At 31.6% G+C, this 27,910-nt stretch overlaps 1 protein-coding gene across 1 annotated transcript; it reads left to right on the forward strand.

Moving 5' to 3' along the window:
* LOC107437126 (acid phosphatase type 7) lies at positions 1 to 27,876 on the forward strand. Its single transcript, XM_016049025.4, has 12 exons — positions 1 to 175; positions 3,275 to 3,463; positions 7,595 to 7,777; positions 9,389 to 9,414; positions 11,842 to 11,942; positions 12,844 to 12,906; positions 13,411 to 13,528; positions 16,905 to 17,018; positions 21,038 to 21,160; positions 23,768 to 23,839; positions 25,408 to 25,545; positions 27,692 to 27,876. The coding sequence occupies exons 1-12, from the start codon at positions 97 to 99 to the stop codon at positions 27,788 to 27,790; spliced, it is 1,305 nt and encodes a 434-aa protein (XP_015904511.1). The 5' UTR covers positions 1 to 96; the 3' UTR covers positions 27,791 to 27,876.
* Positions 27,877 to 27,910: the final 34 nt, after the last annotated feature.

The raw sequence follows: 27,910 nt of genomic DNA on the forward strand, positions 1-27,910 counted from the left end.
TCGGTCACTCTCGTCTTCGTGAAGGGAAAGTTGGAGAACCGGTCATATCATAATCATACAAATATAAAGAGATGATGTTCACATTGAACGAGGAAAATGTCGTTGATAGTGGTGTTCGGGTTGCTCGCTGCTGTTTTGGCAGAAACTCCGCATCAGGTTCACATATCCCTCGGAGGTGAGTTGTTGTTCTATATTTCTTTTTTTTATATATATAATTGTTATTTGCTAGTAAATTGTTGACATAATATCACGTAGAAGCATCGTAAGACGGTGGATCTTAACCCTCCTTTAAATGACTTCATGATTTAATTGAGTATTTGGAACAGAAATAACTTTCAGGTGTAAATGATATGCTGAAATTGGAAATTTAAGTGAACTGAATTTAAGTGAAAACCATTTTGGTTATTAAAAAAAGAGAGTAGATTTAGAAAAGGAAACCGATGCTTAAAATGAGGGATGTGATTAAAAAAAAAAATGTTAAAACGTTTGAATTAATGTTACAATTCTTTTCAATTTATTATTTTAAAAAAAATCGAGTATGTTTAAACTCTACTTTCTCCAGTAACATTGCAAACTACATAACATGCGTCATTTATTGGAGAAAAAAAATTTTTTATTGGCCCTATTTTTAGACGTTTTATAGGATTTCTATGTAAAATCTTAATTATCATGTGATACTTTAAAGCATTATTGTTTTTACGCGACACAAACCGGTTTACACTTGTTTACGTTAGCTTATCAATTAGTTAATATTGTAATGCAATACGTTTAAAAAATAATATATTGATGCAAGTGGGAAGTATATAAAAACTCTCCTCAATAAAAACCCTTTACATGTATGTTTAAACATAAAAGTATTGTGTATAAACTAGTGCAAAACAAGTAGTTATTAAAACACTACAGTGCCCCGAATAATTTAGTCTAATTATTATAATATACCAATACAATACCTGATATAATAAATATTTATATAACATATTATATAACATATCGTCTAATTTATCCAATCGTGAACTCTTTATTATATATCGTCTAATTTTACCAATTGATGCACGAGACTAAACAAGTCCAAACAAGTCCAAACCAGTCTTGTAAAAACAATAAAGCTGTATAGTATCACCTGATAATTAAGATTTTATATATATATATATATATATATATATATATATATATATATATATATATATATATATATATATATATATATATATATATATATATATATATATATATATATATATATATATATATATATATATATATATATATATATATATATATATATATATATATATATATATATATATATATATATATATAAGTATATGTATCGTAATAAATAAATACAAAAAAGACAAAAGAAAAAATGAAGGAAATTAATAAAAAAAATAATTTTTATTTATTGCACATAAGCTGCAAGTAAACAGAACTCCATACTTGCCAACTTTTAATCTCTTCCTTTATGATTTGTCCCAGTGGTATTAAAATGTAATTAAAATTTCAATTTTAAGCACACAAAAAAAAGTTTGTATTTGAAAAAACTTAAGATGACAACCGTGATAGTAACACATATTAATATATATGCTTAATTTTTTAAGAATAGTCGTGATCAAAATCATTTAAAAAATAAGTTTATGAAAGAAAAATATAGTATAATATAGTAGAAAAATATAATTTACTACCACTTTTAATATAAAAATAAAATTTCACGCCAGATGCGTAAAAGTTGGCAGGTATGGAACTCATAAAATAAAGTTCAAAAAGTAGCGAAAACACGGAAAATGTTACAGAACAATGAAAAAAATAACACAACAATGAAAAAAAGGGAAAAGAAAATAATAATAATAGTAATAAAAATAATTTAAAAAATTATCCGAAAAAAGGAAGAAAAGAAATCCGGGAAATAAAAGATATAACCTTTTCATCAGCTCACACGATTATATCCGCAAAAAGGAATGCTTTCTAATATTGTATCAATAAAGCCGAAGCAAACGATACAATAGTGCGAGGAGCACAAAAAAAATCTTTTTGAAGCAAATAGGATTAATATTATGAAACAAATAGGAACACATTAGGTAAAAATATCACGTCAAAACAGAAAATAAAATGTGAAGGAAAACAGAACAAAATATAAAACGAAATCTATAAAGAGAGAAGCGAATTCAAATGAATTTACATAAAAGGGTAATTTTTCAAAAATGATTTAAAATATATTCGTAACAAAATTGAAAACAGAAGCGCTAATTAAGGTAAAAGCATAAATAGAGGGGTCTTGTTTTATAGTACGTTCTTTCTGCAGTACTGAAGTGCGTTTGATTTGTTAGTTACCAAGGAAGGGCCCGAAAATGGATGAGCGAAAGTTAATATTATACTGGATAATTTAAAGAAGTTGACAATAAATAATTTTAGAAAATTAACTTTTATTCAAGGAAAAAAAAATAAAATAGAGAAGAGAAAGAATCATGAATTGCCTGTTTTAACCATAATTTTAGCCATGGATTTGCACATGGTAAAAATTACAGACCTTAACTCTCGGTGGTTATGACTCAACACTAGCGGATATCCAACAACAAAATCCAGGAGTTCAGACGACGTCTTCATTTACAGATGATCTCTTTGTTCTAAATTCTTGTGATGTCTCCTTCGGTCCCCTGTATACCTCTCGCGGTATTTATTGATCACATGATTTGGAGTTGCCACCCACATGAACGTGACTAAAAAATATATAAATTAATATCGTGGTGTATTGTAAAAAAAAAAGAAGAAAAGAATAGACATTTAGGTACTTCTGTAAAATCCCGTCAAATATTTTCGCCAAAACCAAAAAATTGAAAACTTCATTTAAGTAAAAAATTTTGCAAAAAAGCTGTACGATTTTTTTTTTCAAACTTAATATGCGTTTCGATTATATAATTTCTATTTGAAATGTAAATTAAATATTAAACAGCGTATTACCTATCCGGATAAATGATCACGTGTCTTAACAGTTCTGATGAGAAAATAAGAAAAATTTTGTGTTTTATATCAAAATTTTATGTTAATCATGGTGCCATTTGCTTGTTAGATATAGAAGTATAGATACAGATTGCAATAGTATTATACTATAGATATACTGTCAGACATAGATTTGCTCGTAGTACTGTGTATCTACAAAATGTTTAAAGGGACGTACTACAGAACAATTACAATACATATCAGAGTCACACTTGGTTAGATTTATCTAGTTGTTATACTATATACCAAGGATATCGGGAGAATACAGTTTTTCTTCCAGAACGGATAGACGAGATGGTGGTTATGTGGAGTACTTACAGAAGTAGTGACTGGAGCACAGTGGAATACGGACTCTCACAGGCTCTGGACATGAGTGCTAATGGAACGTGGCAAATGCTTAACAATAGAGGAGCTCACCAATACGTCCACACAGTTAAGTTGACCGATTTGAAGAACGCCACCCACTACTGTAAGTATTAACCACATGAAACTAGTTAATGAAATATTTTGAGGTTTTTCTTCTTATTAATAGCGGGTCACTGCGTGATTTCGGGTCAATAAGTTTAACTATAGTTTGTCTACGGTAAGAACTGCTATATAGAATGGTGAAGTCTGAGACCATCTGCTGCTATGGAAACAAGAATAGCGCATTTCAGGGAGGGTAGCTTCTCTTAACTTCAGGGCACACGCAACAGACCGAAGAAAAAGATTCCCTTTCTCCTGCCGACCTCGGCTAAAACCAATCCTAAACAATGACCTCAGACCCCTACTTAAAATAGTTATACCTCGTTACCATAGTCACAGCCACGGGTCCAGACGAATAGCTAGAGGAGTTCTTACTTTAGACAAACAATAGTTTATCGCTCATTTAATAAGAAAAGCCATTTATTTCATCACATCTCAGTGGATGAAGGGACAATCTTTGAAAATTCTGGCAATTCCACAGATACCTGTGGATGAAGGATCTAAGTAGACAATCTTTGAAAATTCCGTAAATTCCACACTGTAAGAAGTTTTACAGTATAGTTGCCACCATTTTTGGTATTGAGGTTAACTGAATGCATTTTTAAGTACATAGCTATCGCGCAGAAATTTTATAAAACTGACAAAGTAACAATTGTTTGAAAGAATTAGCGGGAATAAAAATGTGCTTGTGTTTTTAAAAAAATGTTTTTGCAATGAAATTGATTCCGAAGCGCATGAAAATATGCTTTCTAATCAAACAAACAAACAAAAAATGAGTAATAAATAAATAAATAAAACTATAACACTGTAACTTCCGCTGTTCTGAATAGGCGTTTAAAAAATGAGCATTAGCCGTTGTTAAATTAAACTGATTCTGCTTTTTTTTCCTTAGAAATATTTTAAAGATAATACCCGCGGCTTTTCTAGCTTGTAGCCCCATTTAACCAAAAAAAAGAGTTTCGTTTGAAGAAACTGTAAAAAATTTTCTCACTATCATTAAAGCTAGTGATCCATAATTGATTTTGGTAATACGTACTAATTGAAACAAAAAAATATATAATTTGTGAACTAATACTCAAAATTATTGGCGAAAAAGTGTTTAATCGTTTTGGGAACCCTAAAAAATCACCAAATTTTTTATTAACGCCTAATTAGTTTTGATAACAGGTACTACTGGTATTACAGAAAGTTTTGGTTTTTTTAATAAGCACGAAATGAACTATAATAAGTTCGAAGATACCTACTATAGGTACAGTGGAAATAAATTTTTTATGGTCCCTCGAAGGGTCTAAGTATCTGAGAAAATTGCTCGATTGTAATAAATTTTGACAATCATAGGAGGCTCGCGAGCAATAACATCATGCCAAATGATGCTGATAGCAGTTAATCTTCATTTTCATTGGATGAATTTCTAAAGACATATTTTGCCTAATCTAATGATGTAAAGCCACCGGAAAACACATAAAATAAACATAATTTTTCGTAAAAAATTTTAATTATTTTAGCTTTAGTAATTATGTCAGTATGTGTCTTTCAGTTTTTTGTGTGATTTCGTAATCTTTAAAAATAACGACTTTTCGATTTTTTCTCCCACCTTTTTCAAAGGGCAGGGTATTCAGCTAGTATGCTAATTTTTGAGATCCTATTACGTAAAAATCATTCGAGCAAATAAGTTGATTGATTGAAATCTTTTTGGCTCACTGTACATCAGGGGTGTCAAACTCGCTGCCCGAGATGAACATTTTTGTGGTCCAGTCAATATATCCGAAGGAAAGTAGAAATAAAGTAGACATGTCAATTGGAAACGAAACCAGCATATAAAATTATAATATACTTTATTTATAAACTATAAGGATCATTTTAAATCGAACTCTCGAAAATGTAAAATTCTAATTGGCTGAAATGGAGTCCGTTTCACACTAAGCTATCAATTAGATAGTACATATTCAGGTTTATCCTACTATAGCGAGGTACGTTGGTTATCTTGCTCCAAGGTTCTCAAACAATTCTGGTATTTGAAAGAAGAAATATGTAAATTTTCACAAACTAAAAACCAAGATACAAGCTTGTTCTGCGATCAAATATGGTTGCAAGATTTATCTTTTACGGCTGATCTAACCAAACACTTATCCGATTTAAATTTATTATTACAAGACAAGGATCAGATCATCACGAACATGCTTGACATAATTAAAGTATTCAAATGTAAACTATTTCTTTGGGAAAGGCAACTGAAAAATGAAGATTTAAAGCAAATCTAGTTTAGATGATACTGCATCGTATCAAAAATACGCAGAAAAAAAATTCAAATCTTAGAACAGAATTTGAAACAAGGTTTCTTCGATTTTCTCAATAAATATAGACTCAGTAGCCAGTTACATAGGAAAATAGCAGTGAATGAGATTCAGTGCGACTCAAATTTGAAGGCAAAAATCATTGAAGTGAGTGAGCCTGAATTTTACGAATATTTACCGGCAAGGTTTGAAAATACTCGAAAATTCGCATATGAAATTATTTCCATGTTTGGAAGCACTTATCAGTGAGAACAATTATTTTCTGTTATGAATGGAAATAAATATCCTGTCTGAAACCGTATTAATTACGCTCACGTTGAGTTAATTTTGAAAGTAGTCTCGGCCAATAAAACTTCTCCCGAAATGGAAAAGGTAGTAGCAGAGAAGAGATGTCAAGTATCAGGACGTAAACAATGCTTTAACTTTATATTTGTTTATTACAATTCAAAATAAAAATATTTGTTTTCTATGTACATAGTTTTTTTTTTTTTTGCGGCCCACCTATAGTTAAGAATTGTTTATTTGGCCCAAGTTAGCTTTTGAGTTTGACACCCCTGCTGTACATGGTAATCCGATTTATGTACTCAAAAGTTATTCAGAGAGAAAAAATTTGTTCTTAAATTCCCACTAGATATGGAAGTGAACGAAAAGAATTGCTTTTAAAATGACATACTAAACCGGAATAAAACTCCTGTCATTTAAATCATATAAACTTATCAATATCTGATCTATAAACCACACCTACTAACCAGAATTTATTCCTTTAATTATACTATAATATTCAATACTCTTTCTCAGTAGCTTTACAAAACTAGATATATAGAAGTTATACTAGATAGAAAACGTTAGACCTCACTATATCACGAATATTCGTTTGATCTCGCCTTAGATAACTGAACATATGAACATAGCACTTTCTTGAATTTTTGGCACTCATATATCCGTATCATTGCTGAAAATTCAAGAAAAGAAAGCAAGCAAATTTTTTTTTTAAATAAAAAAAAGTTTCGTATTTTTGAAAATACATTGCATTGCAGTTCAGGGTCCTTCTCGTAGCATTAAACAATGAACAATATTTTACGGTTTTTTGGAGTTTCACTGTTTTTCAGGAATTTCGTCATTTCTTTGTATCTTGAAGGAATCATTGTTTTTATCTTTTACGGGACTTTCTAGGGGTGTCCCGTATTCCTTAAAATCTATTCTTTAAAAGCAAATAATAATAAATGAAAAAATGGAAAGAAACAAAAAGATACAGTCACATTATTAGACGCACTATAAAATTCTATATAAAATCTTAATTATTAGGTGATACTCTATACAGCTTTACGCGGTTTGCACACTTGTTTACGTTCGGCTATCCATTGGTTAAATTAGACAAGATATATAATATAAATTTGACGATAGGATAAACTAGAAGATATATTATATAAATAATATAGAATATTTATTATATCAAGCATTATATTAGTATATTATAATAATTAGACCAAACTATTGGACGCACTGCAGTGTTTTAATAATGACATGTTTTGCACGAGTTTATATAGGCAATAGTTTTATATTTTAAAACACACTTGTGATGGATTTATATTCGGGAGATTTTTTCTTAAATACTTATTTATAACGTATTGCATTACAATGACACTCTAACATAAACAGGGGCTTTGAGCAGCTGTATAGACCTGATCATTAAGATTTCACATAGAATCTTAGAGTGCGTATGGCCGAGGGATGTGCCATACAAAAAAGTTCATTGTTTCAATCAGTTATATTAAAAAAATTATGAGTATATTGTTTATTGAATATATTCGGTGCTGAAGGTCTATTTTTATGGAGAACAGATTACCGGTGTGGTGATGGTGTAGAGTTCAGTGGTGTGTACAAGTTCCGTACCCTCCAGAGGGGGAGTGATTGGAGACCCCGAGTCATCATTTATGGGGATCTCGGATACAGAGATGGAACGTCGACCCCTTCACTCATTGAAGAAGCTCTCAATGAAACAACAGACTTCATCATTCACAATGGTATCCGAGTAATGTTTATATTCTCTCATATTATAAAAACAGATTTTAATGATGTTTGAACTTGTATTTTGGAACAGTCCATGTCATGTTTGGAAGGGAAGTTCTTGAAATCGTGATAGTTTGTGACAAGAGGGAAAAAATTTTACTTATTTTTATATAATTCGTATTTTTCACCAAAATAAATACAAACCCCAACCTATAGTGTTGTTATGCTGAAAATAAACTGCAGAAAATTTACAAAAAAAAAAAATGCGGTTTGAAGACTGTTTCCAATTCCGCGACAAAATTTTTGAAGTGGAAACACTGCAAAATGACTGCAGTATGTAAACTGCTGTAAATTTGTAGTAGTACCAACCTCAAAATTTTATACAAGAAAATCAGTATTTAGTGGTGCCATCTATCGTGAGCGATAAGAAATACTATAGCTTTTGTTTTGGAAAGAAAAATTCGCAATTATTTTCATTTTTTAAAATTTAAATCAAAACAGAGAGAAAGATCAACAAACTTTTAACTATCCATATTTATGCACATGAACAGTTCATGAATGTGATATTTTTAAGAAGAATAAATCTATCCTTACATAAGGAAAGGGGAATCAAAAATGAATTTTCAGAAAACTTAGAGTTTCTTTCATGTAAAAAACAAAATCTATTTGATATTATACTTGAAAAAATAAATTGCGGCAAGTAATGATGCATTAGGAAAAGTATATATTATGTTATAAAAGCTCTTTAGTGGTAGTTAAATATTTATTTTATATGCAATTTACGAGTAACAATTAGTACAACTAATAAATGCAGCATGTTCCGAAAAAGTCGCCATTCATAGGAATCCTTATTAAAAGCGAAAAAAAAAAGGTTTCAAACGAGGAAGAAAAAAAGACGTGATTAAAATGTGACAAATCACAGTATAAGAAGCGAAAAAGACAAGTTTGATTGGAGTCAAGAATTCTTGTTTCACTAATCAAAAGTCAAAGATATTAGTTATAAAATTTAAAAAAGACACTGATAACAAATTAAGAGGAAGGGTACATTTATAAAAATTAGGTAAATGCGTGGCAGGCAATGGAATGAAGTTTGGGTAGCTTCGGTAGGTATATTGATTTGTTGTTGGTATTGTGGGGCAACTACCATTATTATGCATCGATTCACTAGACTTATGAACTCGATTCTATCTTAAGCTACCTTTTGACAGGCTGTCGAAAGCTCATACCCCGCAGTATGATAAATTTGTTTTAATTTTGCTTAATTTCGCTAATGTCTCTTTTGCCTAAACGTCCCATTTCAATGTCTATTGCATACGCCTTCCACTACTGTAATTTATTATAAGATTTTGATGGCATTTTCTTCGCTTAAATATCAATTTGAGACCTCCATCACGAAGCATCCCACGTAACAAAATGCAGTAACTCAACGTTTTATTCTAAAGTGATAGTTTGCTTGTTCTTTAAAACTAAATGTCTGTAGTACAGTATTTTTCATTAAAAACTGTACCATTTATTCACAAGTGATTCAACTTTTTTTCTCTTTAGTTATTTATGACTGTTTTTATACATTCTCAAAAAATCAGGACAAATATTGTCAATCTGTATTCTTTTGTTTATTTTTGTAGGTGATATTGCATATGACTTACACACAGTAAGTAATTTCTTTCTTTTTTTAAGATATGAGATACTCTTTTTTTAATACCCTTACCTTTTATTGTTTTTATTTCTCAATAAGTATTTCATTGAGCAAAAGAATGCGTAAGATCAGTCAGTACAGGACCACGAGAATTTATTCTAGTGAGAATATATAAATAACTAGATGAATTAACCAATAATTATTAATTATTATTTAAGGATTAAAGCAAATGTGGATCCTCATAAATTTAATAAAAAGTAGCGGCCTAAACTGAAAGACCTCGAAATTTTTTCTAGAAAACCTCCCTAGTGGGATAAATCCGGGTACACGTATTAACTCTATGAGAAATTTGAAAATACTCGGATTTCAGTAGCATACATTTCTATTTATAACATTTAAAGAAAATTATACATGTCATTTTCAATTGACGCAGTCAAGGCCGTATTCAAAGGAGGGAGGGGAGAAGGAAGAGAGACAATTGTCTCGACTGAGGGCCTGTGACCGTAATTTCATAAGAGTATCGTGCTTAGTATCTATTTTTTTTAAAAAGGAAATATAGCGAAGAATTTCTTTATATCTATATAAAAATTGCAATTTTGTATAAAGGATCTTCAAAATTTAAATATAAACCTTTTTTATGTTTTGGAAAGGAGTCATAAGTTATGTCCGTAAAACCTTTGGTCAGTCTTGGATACACAGTGAAACCTGCAGGAAAGACCACCGGCGGCCTCCTCTGTTTGTGACCACTTTTGGAAGACACGGAATTTTTTCCTTAGACTTTGTGTTTAAGAAAACCTTTAGGGGATATCCTCCCCCAGCAACCAGGCAGTCTAACCAAATGTAGAAAAGGTTGAATAAGGAAACCTAAAAAAATATCAAAACAAAATAAATAAGTAGATTCAAATGTATTAAAAATATTTGTGAGTAGTTCTTATTTATAGAGCTCTTTTTGACATTCTCTAAAAGAGATTAACTTGTTGCAGAAAGACGATGCTATCAATGATTTATTTTTAGAGATGAAAGTTAATTTAGAAAGAAAGCAAAGTTATTTTTGAAAAAAAAAACTGAGTATATCGAGCAAACAAACCTCATTCAAAGCCTAATATATTATGTACAATTAAATGCAAACTTAAACAAAAAACATAATTGTTTATTCATTTAAAATAGCTTTATCATTCATAATTTGTTTTTACACATAATTATATTAGCGAAGGTCATTTTTATGGACGCTAAATTTTATTCATCATTCCGGTTTTCATGGCACAAACATAAGCGGCATTTCTGCTGCAAGAAAATGAAACTGATTAAAATTAAAATTGTTTGGGGGAAAATCCTGTACCTTCGATAACAATTTTGAAGATAATGAAGGTAACAATTAATCTCTATTAACAACCCTTTTACTTTGGAAAACAGAAAGTGGGAGCTCCAGGGAGGTTTTCTTCCTCTGCTGCACCGCTGCTTTCGTGGACTCAGAAAAGACAGAATTTAAGGGGGCAGCGGAATGGGTACCTCAAGAGCAGAAGTTCTTCTAGCTTAACAGAACATTTATTAGGCTTAATTGTTTGTTGGGGTATTAATCTCTCGCAAACGTATAGTAAGCTGGGTTAAAAATAATTTTAATACCTATGATTCATACATAAGGATTGCTTAAGAATAAGAGAACATTACGGAATTGACCGAGTAAAGCAAACTTAGCTACATAGGTGTCGTGAATTAATCAACAACTATCCGCCAATAGGGTAGAAAATTTTTCGTGACCAGTGAAAGGAAATTTAGAGTTCCAAAATGCTTATCGGAAGAGGTATAGGAATTGGGATTTTAAATATGAGGTCAAGTAAAAATAAGGAAGGAATAAAAATTGTAAATAACTATTGTTGAGTCAGAGTCGTAGTTTCTGATTTCGGTATCGGAACTAATGTCAGATATTTCAACTATCGACTCCACAGTTCTGGTAAAAGTATGATCATATTACGATAGGACAAATAATTTTTGTTCTGATTTTTTTTTTTTTTTTTTTTTTGAAGAGATAAAATTTGCTATAAACTCTGTCTGCAGCTGTTTTTGTTTAAACAATCTCTAACAGGGTATTACGTAGTAGCCGCCTTAAATGTATATTTTTAGAATATCCATCAATCATTCTTGATGACAAATTAATATTTTAGCGAAAAATAAGTAGAAGTGTTATTGAAATTTGACGAATCCCTACGGAGGCAGGCGAGATTAAAAATATCATCGGCAGTTCGACTGATAGAAAATATTTGATGGGTTTCTGATATTTGTCTTTCACTTCTTAATTTTCTTCGGTAATCAAACTGTTTTAATTATGACAGCTTTTTCAATTGTAAATCATTAAATGGTAATAAAGGTTTTATTTTCCCTCTTATAATCCAATCTGAAATTTACACACATGTATTTATGTAAATAGTGAACTCAATTTTACAGAATAACGGTCATGTAGGAGATAATTTCATGAACATGATCGAACCCGTTGCGGCTCGACTTCCTTATATGGTCTCCGTTGGCAATCACGAAGCATTTAATTGGTAAGTTATGCCACTCATTGAGACAATGCATTTACGTTTTTTTTCTTTTTTCTATTGAATGTTATTATAGCAGTTTCTTTGTTTATTCATCAAAACTCCAATAAAAAAGGAATGTTTTTCAATCAAAATATATGAGTTTATCAAGATTTCAATAATTAAATTTATGATTTGTATTTAAAAAAACGTAAGAGCTGTTTTGGGTGTTCAACTTCACGTTGAATTTTGCTTCGCAAGACTTTGCAGCGAAACAAAGGCTGCTTAATTTGATTTGATTTGATTAATACCCTAACTAAAAGTATCCGGTCACCCAGAGGTATGGAGCATCCTGAGGGACGTGATGTTTCTCTCGCCTTTTACATCGATGACAGCCTTCTGGGAAGACTTTACTCCAGTTTCTGAATAGGATGTGCTTGCAGTGAGGATTTGACTGGAATCTGCGCTCTCATTCAGGTTTTGAACACCCATTTCGTCAAAGCACATCTGTGCAAGCCTCGATGCTAGAAGAGAATGGTATTGCCATAGAGTTGGGACTGCAGCATTGTCCACATACATCTCAGAGTTTGTGTTTCCAACCACAGGAACTAACGGACCCCGACCAAACCACGAGAAACAGCCCCCACACCATTAAGCTTCCACCTACATAACAACCGAGTGTCCGGATACTTTTGGCCGGATAGTGTATAAACAGACTAAAAATTAAACTGTAGTTTGTTTTGTATAACAATTATTCTTTGTTCATTCATATCCTGCTGGTTTCCAAATATGACTGTTTTTCCTACTAACAATGTGGACTTAAAAGACAAAATTCTTTGATATCTCCATACCATAGCAAAAAAAAAAAAAAAAAAAAAAAGACTTGTAATTAAAAATAAATAATTTCATTTTTGTTTTGTATTTTTAGGAATTTCACGAATTATAAAACGAGGTTCAATATGCCTGGGACAGATGACAATCTGTGGTACAGGTAAGAATATTTATGTTTTCCACAAAAATATCCCTCCCATTCGAACTGAGAATTTTTTTTTCGCTTGCGTAATTAATTCTAGTGTTACGAAGAAAAAAAGTGTGTTTAGGACCTTATTTTTCACAATTGCAGCTCAGTTCTTTGGATAAAATCTAAATCCATCATTTAATATTTTTTTTGAAATTTAAAATGTTCCACCTCTTCTTTCTGTATCACTTAAAATAAGAGTCTGTGAAAATCCAATCAAACGTCACTCTAAGTGACTCATTATGCTGACTGTTCTTTTGAATAATATTAAGCCACACTCATCAAAGTAACGATAGTTAAGGGTGCATGAAACTATGTCTGATGCAAAAACAAAATGGTGAAAGAATGACAAAAGGAAGAAATATCACTAAGTTACTTCAGGTTTATAAAACCTGTATTTACCTCAAAGAAAATGAATCCCTGATTGCTTATTTTTTAATAACATAAAGAAATAATGCAATGTCTTTTGAAATCTAGCTTCAAGGCAGGACCCATCCACTTTATTATAATAAGCACCGAAGTTTATTTCTTTCTACTTTATGGTGGTCTGGATGCTGTCAAATCTCATTACAAGTGGTTGGACGACACACTCACGGTCAGTATGACACAGCATGTCTCTCTCTTATTGTTATTTTTTTTTAAAGCAAATTTGAGTACAGTGAACTAAAATGCATCCCCCTGAATAACTTTGTATCGATTGAGCTAAAATGTAATATTAGTATTTTATGAGTAATTCCTAGAAACTATAAGTGAAATAAATGAAAGAATTATACCGGATTGTGAATGAACTATAAGCTCCAAGAATACGACATTCCACAAGTAGATAAATGAGTACAATGCAAGCAAATTACGAAGCCCAATATTCGATTTTTTTAAATTATATTTCTAATACAGAGACATTTGAAAAATGGAATTTTCTCATTTGCGTAGCGGAAGACATTGTTCTTTTTTTTAAAATACAAACGATTCAGTTTTGTCAAATATTTTTAAAATAACATCAATCAAGTTAGCTTATAACTCTAATAAAAAAAAAGCTGTTTATTGCACTTTCTGTAATACCTAATTACTATTTTTCGTTATGCCAAGTTATCTCAATGATCAACGTGATGACTGCAGAATAGGCGAACTACATCACCAAATTATTATTCCTAAGGTTTCCTGGAACCACGTGTTCATTTAGTTTGTAATTCTGCTTTTAAAGCGTGTCACTATAAAACTAAGTAATTTAAAATCAACGGTAATTGAAAGAAAAAAGGATTTTGTATGGCAAAAGGAATGGTAAAATAAAAGTAATTCGTGAAGGATAAATACAAAAAGAAATTATTTTTAGTATTGACGCCAAGGATAGTTAATTTTGGTAAGAGTTACTACCTATAGTCAAATATTATGATAGGTACTAAAACGCAAAATGAATGGGAGAAATATAACAGATTCGTTTAAGAGAGCGTTATAAAAATCAGTAAAATGTTATTGATGTCAATGATACTTCATTAATTTTTGTAATAGGTAGGGGAGAGTGGGGTCAATTGTAACATTTTTTTCTTAACTATTTTTAATTAACAAAAAATCCAATATATTATTAGTATTTATTGACAGACGTGTAAAGTAGACTATCCTCTACTAGAAGAAAAATAAATACCTGATTTTAAATACTATTATATTAGTTATTAACAATTTTTGACAGTCGTGCACTTGTTACAATTGTCCCCACTTACGGGGTCAATTGTAACAGTTCATAAATTCAACTAAAACATAGTTAATTATACATATTATCATAGTTGTGATATATTTTTTTGTTGATCAAAATAGTAGTGATATTTTAGGAGTAAAAATAATAATGAACAGAGACCTAAAGGGTTAAACTTTTAACTTTAAAGGGTTAAAAATTTTAATTTATGCTGTGAAAGGTGACAAATAAAATAATGCACATGCAACATAATATAAATGCTATAGGAAACTATTGGTGGTTCTTAAAGAGTTAAGTAATGGTTTGTAAACATAAGATTATTTATTTTCAACTGTTACAATCGTCCCTTTACTTATTGTTACAACTGTCCCCAAGACGCCATTTCAGCTTCATTTGTTAAAAACAATGCTAATTAATTAGCAAAACTAATCTTTTTTTTATTGAAATGTTAATTAAGGTGTCCGCTTACATATTCGGTTACTAATTTTTATTTCTTTAAACAAAATTACTTTGTTATAATATAGTATTCTAGTACCAAAAAAAGTACTTGCGTGGAGTGAAAATATCTTTTGCGATGTAACTCTTTCAAAAGTACATAAAAATGGTTGCCATCAGGGGTGTACATGTAGATTTGTTAAATGCACCTTGTGCGCCACCAAGGAACCAAATCTAGAACCCGACACTTGAAATTTTTGCTCTGTTACAATCGTACCCTGTTACAATTGACCCCACTCTCCCCTACTAATTGAAATAAAAATAAGCTGTGAACTAAAAAACAAAATCAATAGAATATTCCGTTCGTAATGTCCTTTCAGGAAGCTACATAATTCAATCTGTATGTTTATTCTACGGCACTCTAGATACATACTTTAAATTAATAATATAATATTTTGAATCAATACATATTTTAATCGAGTTCAAAATAAGAGAGAAGTCATCTTTTAGTTCTTTTATCGACGATTTCATATTCTATTCATGAATGGACTTTTGCTATTAAGAAACCAATAGGAAAATAAATTTTTTGAAAACACCCTGCCTGCATTTTTATATATTTGAAGGAGCAGCCACGACGTAAACCAAAAGATTTCCCATGAATTGGGGGAAGCAAAAAGTGGAGTATTCGTGAATTGCAGACATGAAACGCTTTAATAAACTACTTCTAATATTCTATCACCAATGAAAGGTCGGAAATAGGCATATTTAAGAAGGAAAAAAATTCAATGACGTAACTTAATGAAAGGAAATTTCGCAAACAAGCAAGATATGGAAGGAGGAAAACTCTTTTAAAGTTCATTCTTTAATAAGGTGTCATTTATTTTTTTCAGAATGAAATTAAAATCGCTTCATTTTAACATTACTCCATTCGAAAGTAAACAAAAAGATAAAACATTTACGATTCATCATAGTGTCCGTTCATTGCCAAGAATTGTTTATTAACTTTTATTTTATTCTATTCAGAAAAGCATACGTTTAAAAAGACAGTTTTTCTCATTTATTATTCCCATGTTTTTTTTTAAATCTCAATTATAATTAAAAAGGTTTAAAACAACGTTAGATGAATGAATGACTTCAAAGAAATACAGTGATATATTTGCTTACAAACCTCTTCATAATTTCCAAATATTTAAGCAATGATTAAGGAAAAAGTAATTTTAAAACTATTTTTTTTGTTCTGCCACAAAAATGAAATAAAATGTTGGTGGGTCATCGAGTTGCTATAAAATATTGGGAGTAACTTAATAGAATCGAGAGTTCAGTTTATTGATATTATATTCATATTTTATATCTTAAAATGCGTTGCAAGAATTTCTTCGAAGAGAAAATGAATGAAAAGTGGGAGGTTTTAATGTAACAATTCTAGCATCGAAGAAACCGCCGATTATCAGCATTCTTAGAAGAAATTATGGCAACATTTTAAAGAAAAAGTACATTATACCTGTGGAATTAACTGATGAGACTTTATCAATTCGATTTCAATAAGCTACACATTCTTTTTCTCTTATCACTTCTTATTTGATGTAATGTAGAAAAGAAATAAATAAAGAAGTCTAATTTATCTAAAAGTATTCTATATGCCCCAAAAAATTAGAATGATACGGCTTTTTGGAATTCTAACTAAAAGAAATGGGTTCATATTTAACTTTTCTCACCTGTGAAAAAGTAAGCGCTAAGCTTTCCCGTCTGGTTGAATAATACAATTTATTCCACTAAAGTTTTATTTTTTAAAAGTTATTTCATTTTGAAGCAAATTGTATTTTCTCATTTTATTCTCTTTTATGTTTAGCAAGCCAATCTTCCACATAACCGGGCCAAGTGGCCGTGGGTTGTAACGCTTGGACACAGACCTATGTATTGCTCTAACACAGCTCTTAGATACTGCAGACTTGAAACTAATCCGGTAACTTTCATTTTCTTTTCTTGTTTACTCATTCATTGATTCACACCTTTATACAACATTCATTTCTAATCGTGCAATTTTATATTTAAAAAAATTAAGCCTCTGTACCATTGGACGAAAAGAAGCAGTGCGGAATGAGGAAGTTTTTTGTACTTAGAAAATATTTTGAGCTATTTTAGACTTAGTATTAATTTTAAATTATTTTGACATAGAAAAATTCTGAAGTTTTTGGTACTTAGAAATATTTTGAGGTATTTTAGACTTAGTAATATTTTCCTGTTGTTTGAACTTTGAAATACACTGCTCAAAAAAATTAGGGGAGCACATGGTTTTAATGAAATTACGCAAATATTTACACCGATAAGTAACAGAAAAGTAATCACTTATAATGCAAAACCGAGCAGTAAAAAGAAGAAGAAAACTTCATATGCAAATAAAAGTCCATGACGTCACAAACCAGAAAAGAAGATAAGAGCAGAAATCGGGATGTAGCAGAGACGTCTGTTTCACTGCCGTAACTCAGAAAGTTGATTTCTCAGATATTGTTTTCGAGAAAGGGTGACTTGAAAATGTCTCAACAACGTGATTTACCTGAATCCATTGCATGGCGCATCATCGGCAGACTTGAATCCGGGCAAACACAACGCATTGTGGCGGACGCTGTTGGAGTCAGCAGAAGTTTCGCTGTAAAGCTGTGGAATCGATTCCAAGAGACTGGAAATGTGAGTCGTCGGCCAGGGCAAGGTCGGCTACGTGCAACAACTGCCGCTGATGACCGGTATATACAGTTAACAGCTCGTCGTAACAGAACAGACAATGCTACTCAGCTGCAAAGACAGTTTCTCGTGACAACAGGACGAAGAGTTTCCAACCAAACAATACGGAATAGGCTCCATCAGGGAGGTCTCTATACTCGTAGGTCCATGGTCTGCATTCCATTGACCTCAAGCCACCGTGCGGCTCGCAGAAGATGGGCTGCTGAACATCAAGATTGGGAACAACGGGATTGGAGCCATGCATTGTTTACAGACGAGTCTCGATTCAGTCTGGAGAGTGACACCCGACGTGTTTTGGTGTGGAGGGAAAGGGGCACTCGAAATAACCCCACTTTCATTCGTGAAAAGTCACACTACAGACAAGCTGGTTGGATGGTGTGGGGTGGAATAAGCATAGGTGGACGTACGGTCCTGCATATCATTCGGAACGGTACTTTGACGGCCCGCAGATATGCAGACGAGATATTGAAACTTCATGCCATACCCTACGCAGCAGCCATTGGAGATTCCTTTGTTTTACAAGATAATAATGCGAGACCACATACAGCTCGTCTTGCGGAGAACATGTTGGAAGCTGAAACAATACAGCGTATGGAATGGCCAGCGCGCTCTCCTGACCTTTGAAATATTTTGAGTATTTAGACTTAGTATTAATTTTAAACTGTTTTGACATAGAAAAATTCTAAAGTTTTTTGAACTTAGAAATATTTCCATGGTGTTTGAACTTAGAAATATTTTAGTGCAGTTTAGACTTAGTAATATTTTCAACTCTGAGAATAGAGAAATTCTCTGACATAGAATAATTCTGAAGTTTTTTGTACTTTGAATTGTTTTGAATTATTTTAGTTTTAGTATTAATTTTAAATTATTTTGACATAGAAAAATTCTGAAGTTTTTGGTACTTAGAAATATTTTGAGGTATTTTAGACTTAGAAATATTTTCCTATTGTTTGAACTTGGAAATATTTTGAGGTATTTCAGACAGTATTAATTTTAAACTGTTTTGACGTAGAAAAATTCTAAGGTTTTTAGAACTTAGAAATATTTGGAAGTACTTTACACTGAGTAATATTTTCAAACTGTATTGACATAGAAAAATTCTGAAGTTTTTTGAGCTTCGAAATATTTTCATGGAGTTTAAGACTTAGTAATATTTTCAAACTCTTTTGACTTAGAACAATTCTGAAGCTTTTTGAACTTAAAAATATATTTTGAAGTATTTTAGACTTAGTAATATTTTCAAACTCTTTTGGCTTAGAACAATTCTGAAGTGCCTTGTACTTAGAAATATTTTTATCCTGCCCGGGCATAGGTCACCATCTTTCGGGTCCCAACGAGTGTGCTCGGACTCCGCCCAACCGATGAATCGGACAGGACGGGTCGTTGGTGCGCCCCCCGCTCGGAGGCGAGGGGATCTCAACTCAGCCGGCTTCGAGTCTGGCCTTTGCTTTCATTGCTCCTCTGGGCCTAGTCAAGACCCGTAGACTCGCACATATGTTAGACTCCTTGGTCCGTGTTTCAAGACGGGTCGGGTGGGTGACCGATCTACTCGATGCCAATCCCCGCCCTTCGACGGGTTTCGCGCGGTCACTAAGGACCCCAGTCCACAAGCCACGGGCTCGTCCCGTGCGCAAGCAGAAAGTTCTGTAAAAGACTTAGTAATATTTTCAAACTCTTTTGATTTAGAACAATTCTGAAGTTTTTTGTACTTTGAAATATTTTGAAGCATTTTAGCTTTAGTAATATTTTCAAACTGTTTCGACATAGAAAAATTCTGAAGTTTTTTGAACTTAGAAATATTTTGAAGTATTTTAGACTTAGTAACATTTTTAATCTGTATTGACATAGAAAAATTCTGAAGTTTTTTGAACTTAGAAATATTTTGATGGTGTTTGAAATTTGAAATATTTTAACGAAGTTTAGGCTTAGTAATATTTTCAAGTCTTTTGACATAGAGAAATTCTGAACTGTCTTGAACTTAGAAATATTTTCATGGTGTCTGAACTTTGAAATTTTTTAAGGTATTTTTAGACTTAGTAATATTTTCTAACTCTTTTGACTTAGATCAATTCTGAAGTTTTTTGTACTTAGAAATATTTTGAAGTATTTTAGACTTAGTAATGTTTTCAAACTGTTTTGACGTAGAAAATTTCTGAAGACTTTTGTACTTAAAAATATTTTTTGTTGTTTAAAATTTGAAAAACACTGAAAAATATTTATCGGTAGTTTGAACTAAAAATATGTAAAATTTCTTAATCATTTAAAATCTTTTTTCGGACACTGTAGTGTTAGAGAATAGGGCAATATTGAGCCGAAACAATTTTTGCTTCTAAATCATATTATGAAGCCTTTGGAGCCATTTAAAATAGTTTATTTTTGAAACCATTCATTGAGATTCACTTACTTCACTTTAGGAGATGAGTCACAAAAAACTGCTTACAAGACTTGTGAGTGACTGCTCTAATTTTAGTGAACAGATAAGTCTCCCAAAAATGACCCCTGTGTTTTTAGAAAGACAAGTTACGTGGCTTTCAAGGAATCCATGTTGTTACTAATGTGGCAACAAAGTTTCTTGGAGACTCTAGTGCCAGTAAAGAGTTGGCTTGACTAGCAACTGACAAAATTCGTAATAGTTAGCGAAACTTTTATGTGATATCACAAGATATATCAAAATAACACTATGACCTCATTAGGGCAATTTAAAACGGTCACACCTGCGACTGTGACTGTTGTGATCATTTTCAACTTTTTACTGACGTTTCTTTAACTGTCTGGGCTCTGTGGGAACCAGCATCAAAAAAATTCTGGAATGAATAAATGAAATTGTAGTTAAGTGCTATTCGCACTGCTGTAGAAGTATAAGGTATTTCGTAGTTGCCACCCTTCATATATATTTTTAGAAATTATTGTTAAAACTCTCGTAAGTCTGAGATATCCCTACTGAAAACATCAAGACCCAAACCCGTTTGATTGCAGGTTTATCAGAAACAGAAGCCAGTATCATCTGTCAATCCTCTGTAGGGATTCGTTAGATTTGAATGGTGTTCATAGTTTGTACACTAATTTTATCCTTTGCAGGTTCATTTTTTTTCCTGAAAAGAAATTAATTTAGCTTAATACCTAAATTAAATTATTTCCTACGTCTTTTATTTTTGGTTGAATGGTGGATAGAAAATTTGACTTGTTAAGCATTAGCGTTGCTAAGAATAAGACAATAAACGATTTTTGTATTTTAAAACACAGGTGCGTGTGGGTTTCCTGAGAGTGTATGGTCTGGAAGAGATCCTCTACAAACACGGGGTAGATGTCGCCTTCTGGGGTCACAACCACTGCTATGAGAGACTCTTCCCTACCTATGACGGTGAGGTATTAAAATTCATTCCATTTTTCTATATCAATTTGTTTAAAGGTTAACTGCTTCCCTTTCCAAATTTTTTTTTCATAAAAATTCAAAAAATCAACTAATTTTTTTAAAATTCCATTAATAAATACAAGGAAATAAACCAAAACATGATACACAAGTTTTACGTAGAATTTTAGAAAAAAATTTATGTGTAAAAAACATTTAATTTACTATTCCGAGTTATCTCGGGTAAACGAAAAAAAAAGTTAAATATTAGTCTTTTATGATCGTTCAAAGAACAACGCAAAAGTGATAATTACCAAACACTAGTGAAGTGTTACGCCATTTTTGTTTATTCTTTTTTTTTCTTTGTAAATTCAGTAACCATCGTTAATGCAATCGCACAAAGTGTACAATCCAACAGTAAAACTACCAAAACAAAATTTGGCAAATTTCCAAACGCAACAGATTATGTTTAGTTTGCTTCAGTTTGAGTAAAAACGTGATAAAAGTAAAACGTACTGACACATTCTGCTACGAACGAGTTTTCTCGGGATTTGCAACTTGACTCGGGATAATCCGGGAAACGGTTGATAAGATTACAGCTCTAATCCTCTGCAGTGTAGGGGATGCGCATATCCTGACTGACAGAATTCATTTTCAACGAATTCAATTTCTTTTCTACTCCCAAAATGCCTACTTCCGAATTGCCACACTTCATTATATTCATTCATACATCTTCAGTAGTTCAGACAATTTATGTTTGCTTGGAGGTGGATGCGAATTTTACACTGTTTAGATTAGAAAAATGACAGTATTTGAAATACCAGACAGTTGAAAGAAGAAGGGGGAAAAAACCAGCAGTTTAAGGAATAGAAGTCAAGCATACACAGCGAAATTGCACTTAATATTTAAAAAAATGAAACCGTGAATGATGTGAATAGGGTTCATTTCTTATTTTCTAATCCCACAAAAGAAAGGCCACAATCCTCACTTAACAGGTAATTGAAGTAATCTTGCGTTTTGGAACAAAAGTCTTGACTAGCTTGAGATTTTATTATTTGATAAAATAATGCATTCAGATGACAAAAATCTGTTTCTATCTCACGTGATATCAAATTAAGTTCCCACAACTTCATATATTTTGTTTTCTCCGTGATTATTATTTCCACGTCTCTTCCGAACGATATATCTTAAAAATTGAAAGGGAAAAAAGGCCCTGCCTGAAATGTGCATATTTTAGATTATTTACTCTGTTTTCCGAAATTTTATTCTATTTTTCAGATTTTGAAGCACTAGTACCCGGCAATATAATACGTATTCCAATTTAAATATTTAGGGTCAATATAGGGCCATACATAGTAACCTAACCTATAAGGCTACATTATGGGACCGCTATTAACCCTATAATTATTTCCTCTGGTAAGGTGCACTTGCACCCGATACTACAACACGTGGTCCAATTTGAATAATTAGGGTCAATATATATAGGGGAGATATATGGCCATGTTGTAATGTATAATATTAACTTTAAATGATTTTTAACATAATTGTTTTGAAAAAAAAGTCTGTACTAGGATTTTCAAATTTTTATTAATGCTATTTGAAAATGGCTCTAATAAAAGTAAAGTGTAATTTATTAAAAAAAAAAAGTTACTAAGATTAAAACCTTATGAGAAAAAGATGTTAAAAAAAAGTCTCGAATAACATTTTTATCATGAATATAGCATAAAAAGAATTCATTTGTTTCTCAAATGACTCTTTTACTCAGCGAAATCAAATTTCTTATTTAACTATGAGCTTCATCTACCATTCTTCGCTCTAAATGTGTATTTTGTTTCGGTTAACATTTAAATTGTGATCATCATTAAATATCTCCTCCACTGAGATTTAACAACATTAAAATAAAATATGGAAACTTCTAGAGTTTGATCACGATTAAAAAGTTTGTCTACTTTGATTTTGAGTAAAAACTATTCCGAAATGAAATAATTCAACAACAACAAAAAGATTTCAAAAACGTAAATATGAATTAACTTCTCAAAAGAAGATTAAAACTTTATAAAACAATGTGAAGATTTCTTCTTGATAAAATTAAAATTAAATAAAAACAACGTTTAAGAATTAAAAAAGGTAAAAAGTAAAAGTAAAAAAGTAAATTGAGAGTGAAAAGAAAAGGAAACTAATAAAACCTGCACGCGTTTCAATATGTCGCATATTTACATCTTCAACAGTAGGACGAATGGCAAAACCTGCCATTTGTTCCGCTGTAAATATGTGACATTGAAACACGAGTAGGTTTCAATAAAAAAATTTTGTTTTGATTTATGATTTTTGAACGTTGTGTTCAAGCTATTTCAGATTTACACGACTTATATTCCATCCAAATGTCATTATCATTAAAAGATTTGAGATAGTTGGAATCAAATCAAAGCGTTCTAACTCTCGTGATCAATCAAAGAACAAATCAAAGCGTTCAAATTTTCCTATTTTCTCCAGGAGTTACACCAAGGCGATTGCAACACTGAAAAAAAAACTGATACGCTACGTTTTTATTAATAGAAATAAGAGTAACTGGTCTTGCAAAATTGTGAAGAAGAAGTTTTTCATGACAGAGGCTTTATTTGTAGGTGTATAATGGAAGCTTTTCTGAGCCTTACAGGAATCCTAGAGCGACCATCCATATCACGAGCGGAGTTGCCGTAAGTCCCTATTTATTCACACTTTTTTAAAAAAAAATTTGTAACTGCAGTTGTTGCCGTCTTAATAGCAAGTAGGGCACAGAAAGAGCCCCCCCCCTATAACTGTTAAAAATTGAACTAAAAACTACACATACATAAAATAAAACATTTTTAAGATGCGCAAGAATTCAACACATTTTTATCTCCCCAAAAGCTCAATGCACATAAAATAAAGCATTTTTAAACTATGCATAATTTTTTTTATAAAAACTTTAGATACTAACCAGTTGCAATCTACAAATAATAAAATAATTTTCAAAACCTAGAAGCAAATTAAAATAATTAAATTAAAACAAAATTTTAGGGTATAACAAATAAAAAGATTCAAAAGGTATGAATTATTTCACACACATGAAAAAAAACACACATGAACACACAGCTAATAAAAGGTATGAATTATATACACACTAAAGTCAGTTGTTAATCTTTCTAATGTTGTGCATCTTTCAATGCACACCAGACATAACCAGTTTAAAAGTTGCTCTCCCATAGTGCTGTGTCATTCTAAACTCTTTCAACTATTACTTTATTTAACTAATTATAAATACTAAAAAGAGTGGGTGTGGTGGTCGAACATATTTAGAGAGTTGAGTACCTGAAAACTTCATTTTAACGTAGAAAAATAAATTTCTGTTTACTTTTTAAGTTTTCCTGGTGATAAACTATTTAAATGATGGGTGTTTGCATGATAATCAATCACTATTTATAGAAAAAATTCGCACTTTTTACACGGGAATATATTTATTTAAAAAAATATATAATGCAATGTTTTTGTTCTTAGTTTTTTATAATACAACATTTAAAACGTAAGATTCTCGAGGAACCCGAGTGCTTTAGGCCCCCGGGCACTACCCGGGTGTGCCTTGCGTGAAGACGGTACTAATTGTTACCAAAGAATTGAGAATTTCTACTAAAGACAAAATAAACTGGTTTTTCCATTCAAAATGATTTCTGTTCATATAACTAAAAGTTGGCGATAAAACAAAGTTTACCTTTAAAACAATAAAAAAAAAGTTTTAAAAAGTAGCGTAAAAAGCTTGAAATGATATATATATGTGACTCATATGCTGGTTAGCTCCATCAAAACGTCCTCCTCGCAGGCAAATTTCTCTCTACACTTGATCCAGGAGTTCCCTTGTCTTCTGGATTGGGTTCAAAATCACAAAGCCACGGATTTGAACATGAGTAGCTGTAAACCCATAAAATTGGGTCGGCTGTTCAACGACGGATATAAAACAATATGTGTTCCTAGTACTGAAATATCGCAGTTTGATTATAGTTTTACAGCAATTGTATTCGTTTCAAAAATTCTGTGCAGTCCTCTATTCATCGGCCATTTAATTCCCGAATTTCTGTGCACACTCTTTACAGCTTTCACTTAAGGAATGGTGTTTCTTTCATTTTTATGCAATTTTGTTTCCGAGATTTTGAGATCAGTTCATCATCTACCTTCATTTAAAGATTACTAATTTGTAAACAAAGAATTTCCACAGTAATCACTACATTAAAGAAAGGTTGTGTGTTTCCAGGGTAACCAGGAAGGGACGAGCAATTTCAGGGGTGTCCGTCAACCTTGGAGTGCTTTTGGAAGTACAGAGAAGAGTTATACTCGCCTCATTCCTTACAACAGATCTCACCTCTTCCTGCAACAGGTGTCCGCCGAAAAGGTGTGTCTCCTTTATAAATTATTTTTTTAATTTTTTTTAATTGTTATAAGAATATTTTCAATTGTAAAACATGAAGTTCTTCAAACTATGTTATTTCAAATGATAAAATTCGAAAATGAATCCAACTAGTTTCTGAGAGAGAAAACTTTAAAAATGTCGTATTTAAATTGCTTGATAACAATTCGGTGGTTGGAATTTTATTTTTAAAACTACAAACTCTGGATCGATGGGAAAATTTCTTTTTTTAGAGTCTCGCAGCACTGTAGACTGATCCCAGTAGAACACTAAAATCAAGAATGAGTGGTTGCGGTCTGTGAGGGGGTGGGCGAACACTTTGGTCAGACTATGTATGGACCAGGGGTGCGCGGATTTCCTTAAACATAAAGTGCTCGAATTTGGGATACCAAAGTGGAGAGAATCGCAATTAGACTGCAGAGGGTCATAATTGTGATGGCGCCGATAGCCCATTGTGTGCTTCTAGTGCAATGTAAACTAAGTACAGTACAAACTATTTTGGGGACCCAATAAATAGAGTGTTGTAGAGGGATATATTGTTATATCGAGGGTCTGCATACTTTAGAGACACAATAAGATTTTTTTTTTTGAATTTTAATGTTATACATGTATTAACTATAAATGTATTTATATAGTAGACAAAAAAATTAATTTGCAGAGTGCTAATTATGGTTAAATATTTAAAACAATTAAAATAAACAAGTGGACCCCCCCCCCTGCTCGCTAACACTCGCCAACCGCCGAAAATTGCTACGCAATCTTATATGGTTTGCTTCGCAAACCAAGCTCGCTTCGGTCGCTACTAACTTAGGTACATTGCAAGTGCACAAAATTTTAAGAATTTAAAACAATCATTCAAATCCATATAACAACTTTTTTTTTTTTAAAAAATTATATCTTTTTAGTAAATACTAAGTCATTAAAATAAATTTGAATTCAAATAAATGACATGCAATTCGTTAAACCTATTAGAAATGTGCTATAGTATAAAATCTTAAGATAAAATTTCTGAAACTGATATCTCCTTAAAAAAGGTTAAAATTTTGGCTATAATTAATCGTCAAATTAATTTTTAATATATAAATTCGTGAAAAAAAGCGCTTTCGACAAAATACTAAAATAGAGATATATAGATAAAGAGTACTCACTTCTGCCTAGCTTAATAGGAAGAGATCACATTTGGTGAGAATGCTCTCTCTGGTTATTTCAGGTTCCGTTTTTAAAAGCGCTATATGTTCAGCCACCTAAGCTAGATTTGGCAAGTGACACTTTTAGCGGCAATCATTGGTCGATTTTATATCGTTGCCATTCGAGGAGTTGTAATGAGGCTTTTTTTTGTCTCGCCGTGTAAGAGAAATATATATATAGATTCAGAAAATAAGATAGTAAACATACCTGAAAACCGTTTTTATTGAAAGTAATGATATTTTTGTTTGTCTATTCCATTTTTTTGACTGCCAAGTCTACCAACAAAGTATGAATTGCATTGAGTCCTAATGATTTTCGTTCATGAAGGGTGCCCCCCCCACCCACCCACCCTCAACAAAAAAAAATGCTCTTTTAGGGGTTCTCAGTGATGTTTGTGGTCATTTGTGACTTACGATCAGCTTTTAACATGAAGGAAATGAAATCAGATAGGAATGCTATATCTCCTTAAGAGGCAATTCTATAAGGATGGAAGCTCTTGGGGTGGTCAGAAGGGAGTCTTCTCCTGTCAGTAAAGATGAAAAAAAAGGGCTAAATATGATAAAATAAGATTTTTTGCATTATTTGAAAGCCAATCATAAATGGAGAAAATGAGGTTAAAGTTTGGATAAAAGAATCGTTTATTGCTTCAGAGAATACCGTAACATTGAGAGGAGCATAACATTACTTCATATGCAAGTTCGTCTGGAGCACGAAATAAAGGGAGTTTTTGCTGCATTGGATATCGTAGTAGCGAGAGTTCACTAGACTACTACCACTACATATTTTTCAATTATTATTATTAAGAAATGAAATTTAATTTTTTATGACTATTATTAAATAAAAATTGTTTCTGATTTAGGATCACTGAAAATTTCACGCTGTTTAAGAAAAAAAAAAGAATTTTATTATTTCCTTTTTAAATTTTGCTGATATTGTTTTTCAGAAAGGCAAGATAATCGACAGTCTTTTCATTATTAAGGAGAAGAATGGACTTTTCCCCCAAGCATCGAACAAGAGAAGAAAACGAATATTTTTCGGTTGATAATCTCACTTTTTATTTTTAGGAAACCAAAGAATATGTATATCTACTCAAATTGTATAGTTTAAAATAAATTGATGCCATTGTAATTTATTCGCCGTCTATTTTAATATTAATTGTACA

The sequence above is a fragment of the Parasteatoda tepidariorum genome, chromosome 5 (assembly GCF_982258835.1).
Source record: "Parasteatoda tepidariorum strain Cologne lab strain chromosome 5, Ptep-v5.0, whole genome shotgun sequence".
NCBI lineage: Eukaryota > Metazoa > Arthropoda > Arachnida > Araneae > Theridiidae > Parasteatoda > Parasteatoda tepidariorum.

Excerpts from the sequence above, each read along its gene's own strand:
- LOC107437126 (XM_016049025.4), top strand. The coding sequence starts at position 97 with ATGTCGTTGATAGTGGTGTTCGGGTTGCTCGCTGCTGTTTTGGCAGAA. Across the intron at positions 11,943-12,843 it reads AATCACGAAGCATTTAATTG|GAATTTCACGAATTATAAAA; the intron begins GTAAGTTATGCC and ends TTGTATTTTTAG. Across the intron at positions 23,840-25,407 it reads ATATCACGAGCGGAGTTGCC|GGTAACCAGGAAGGGACGAG; the intron begins GTAAGTCCCTAT and ends GTGTGTTTCCAG.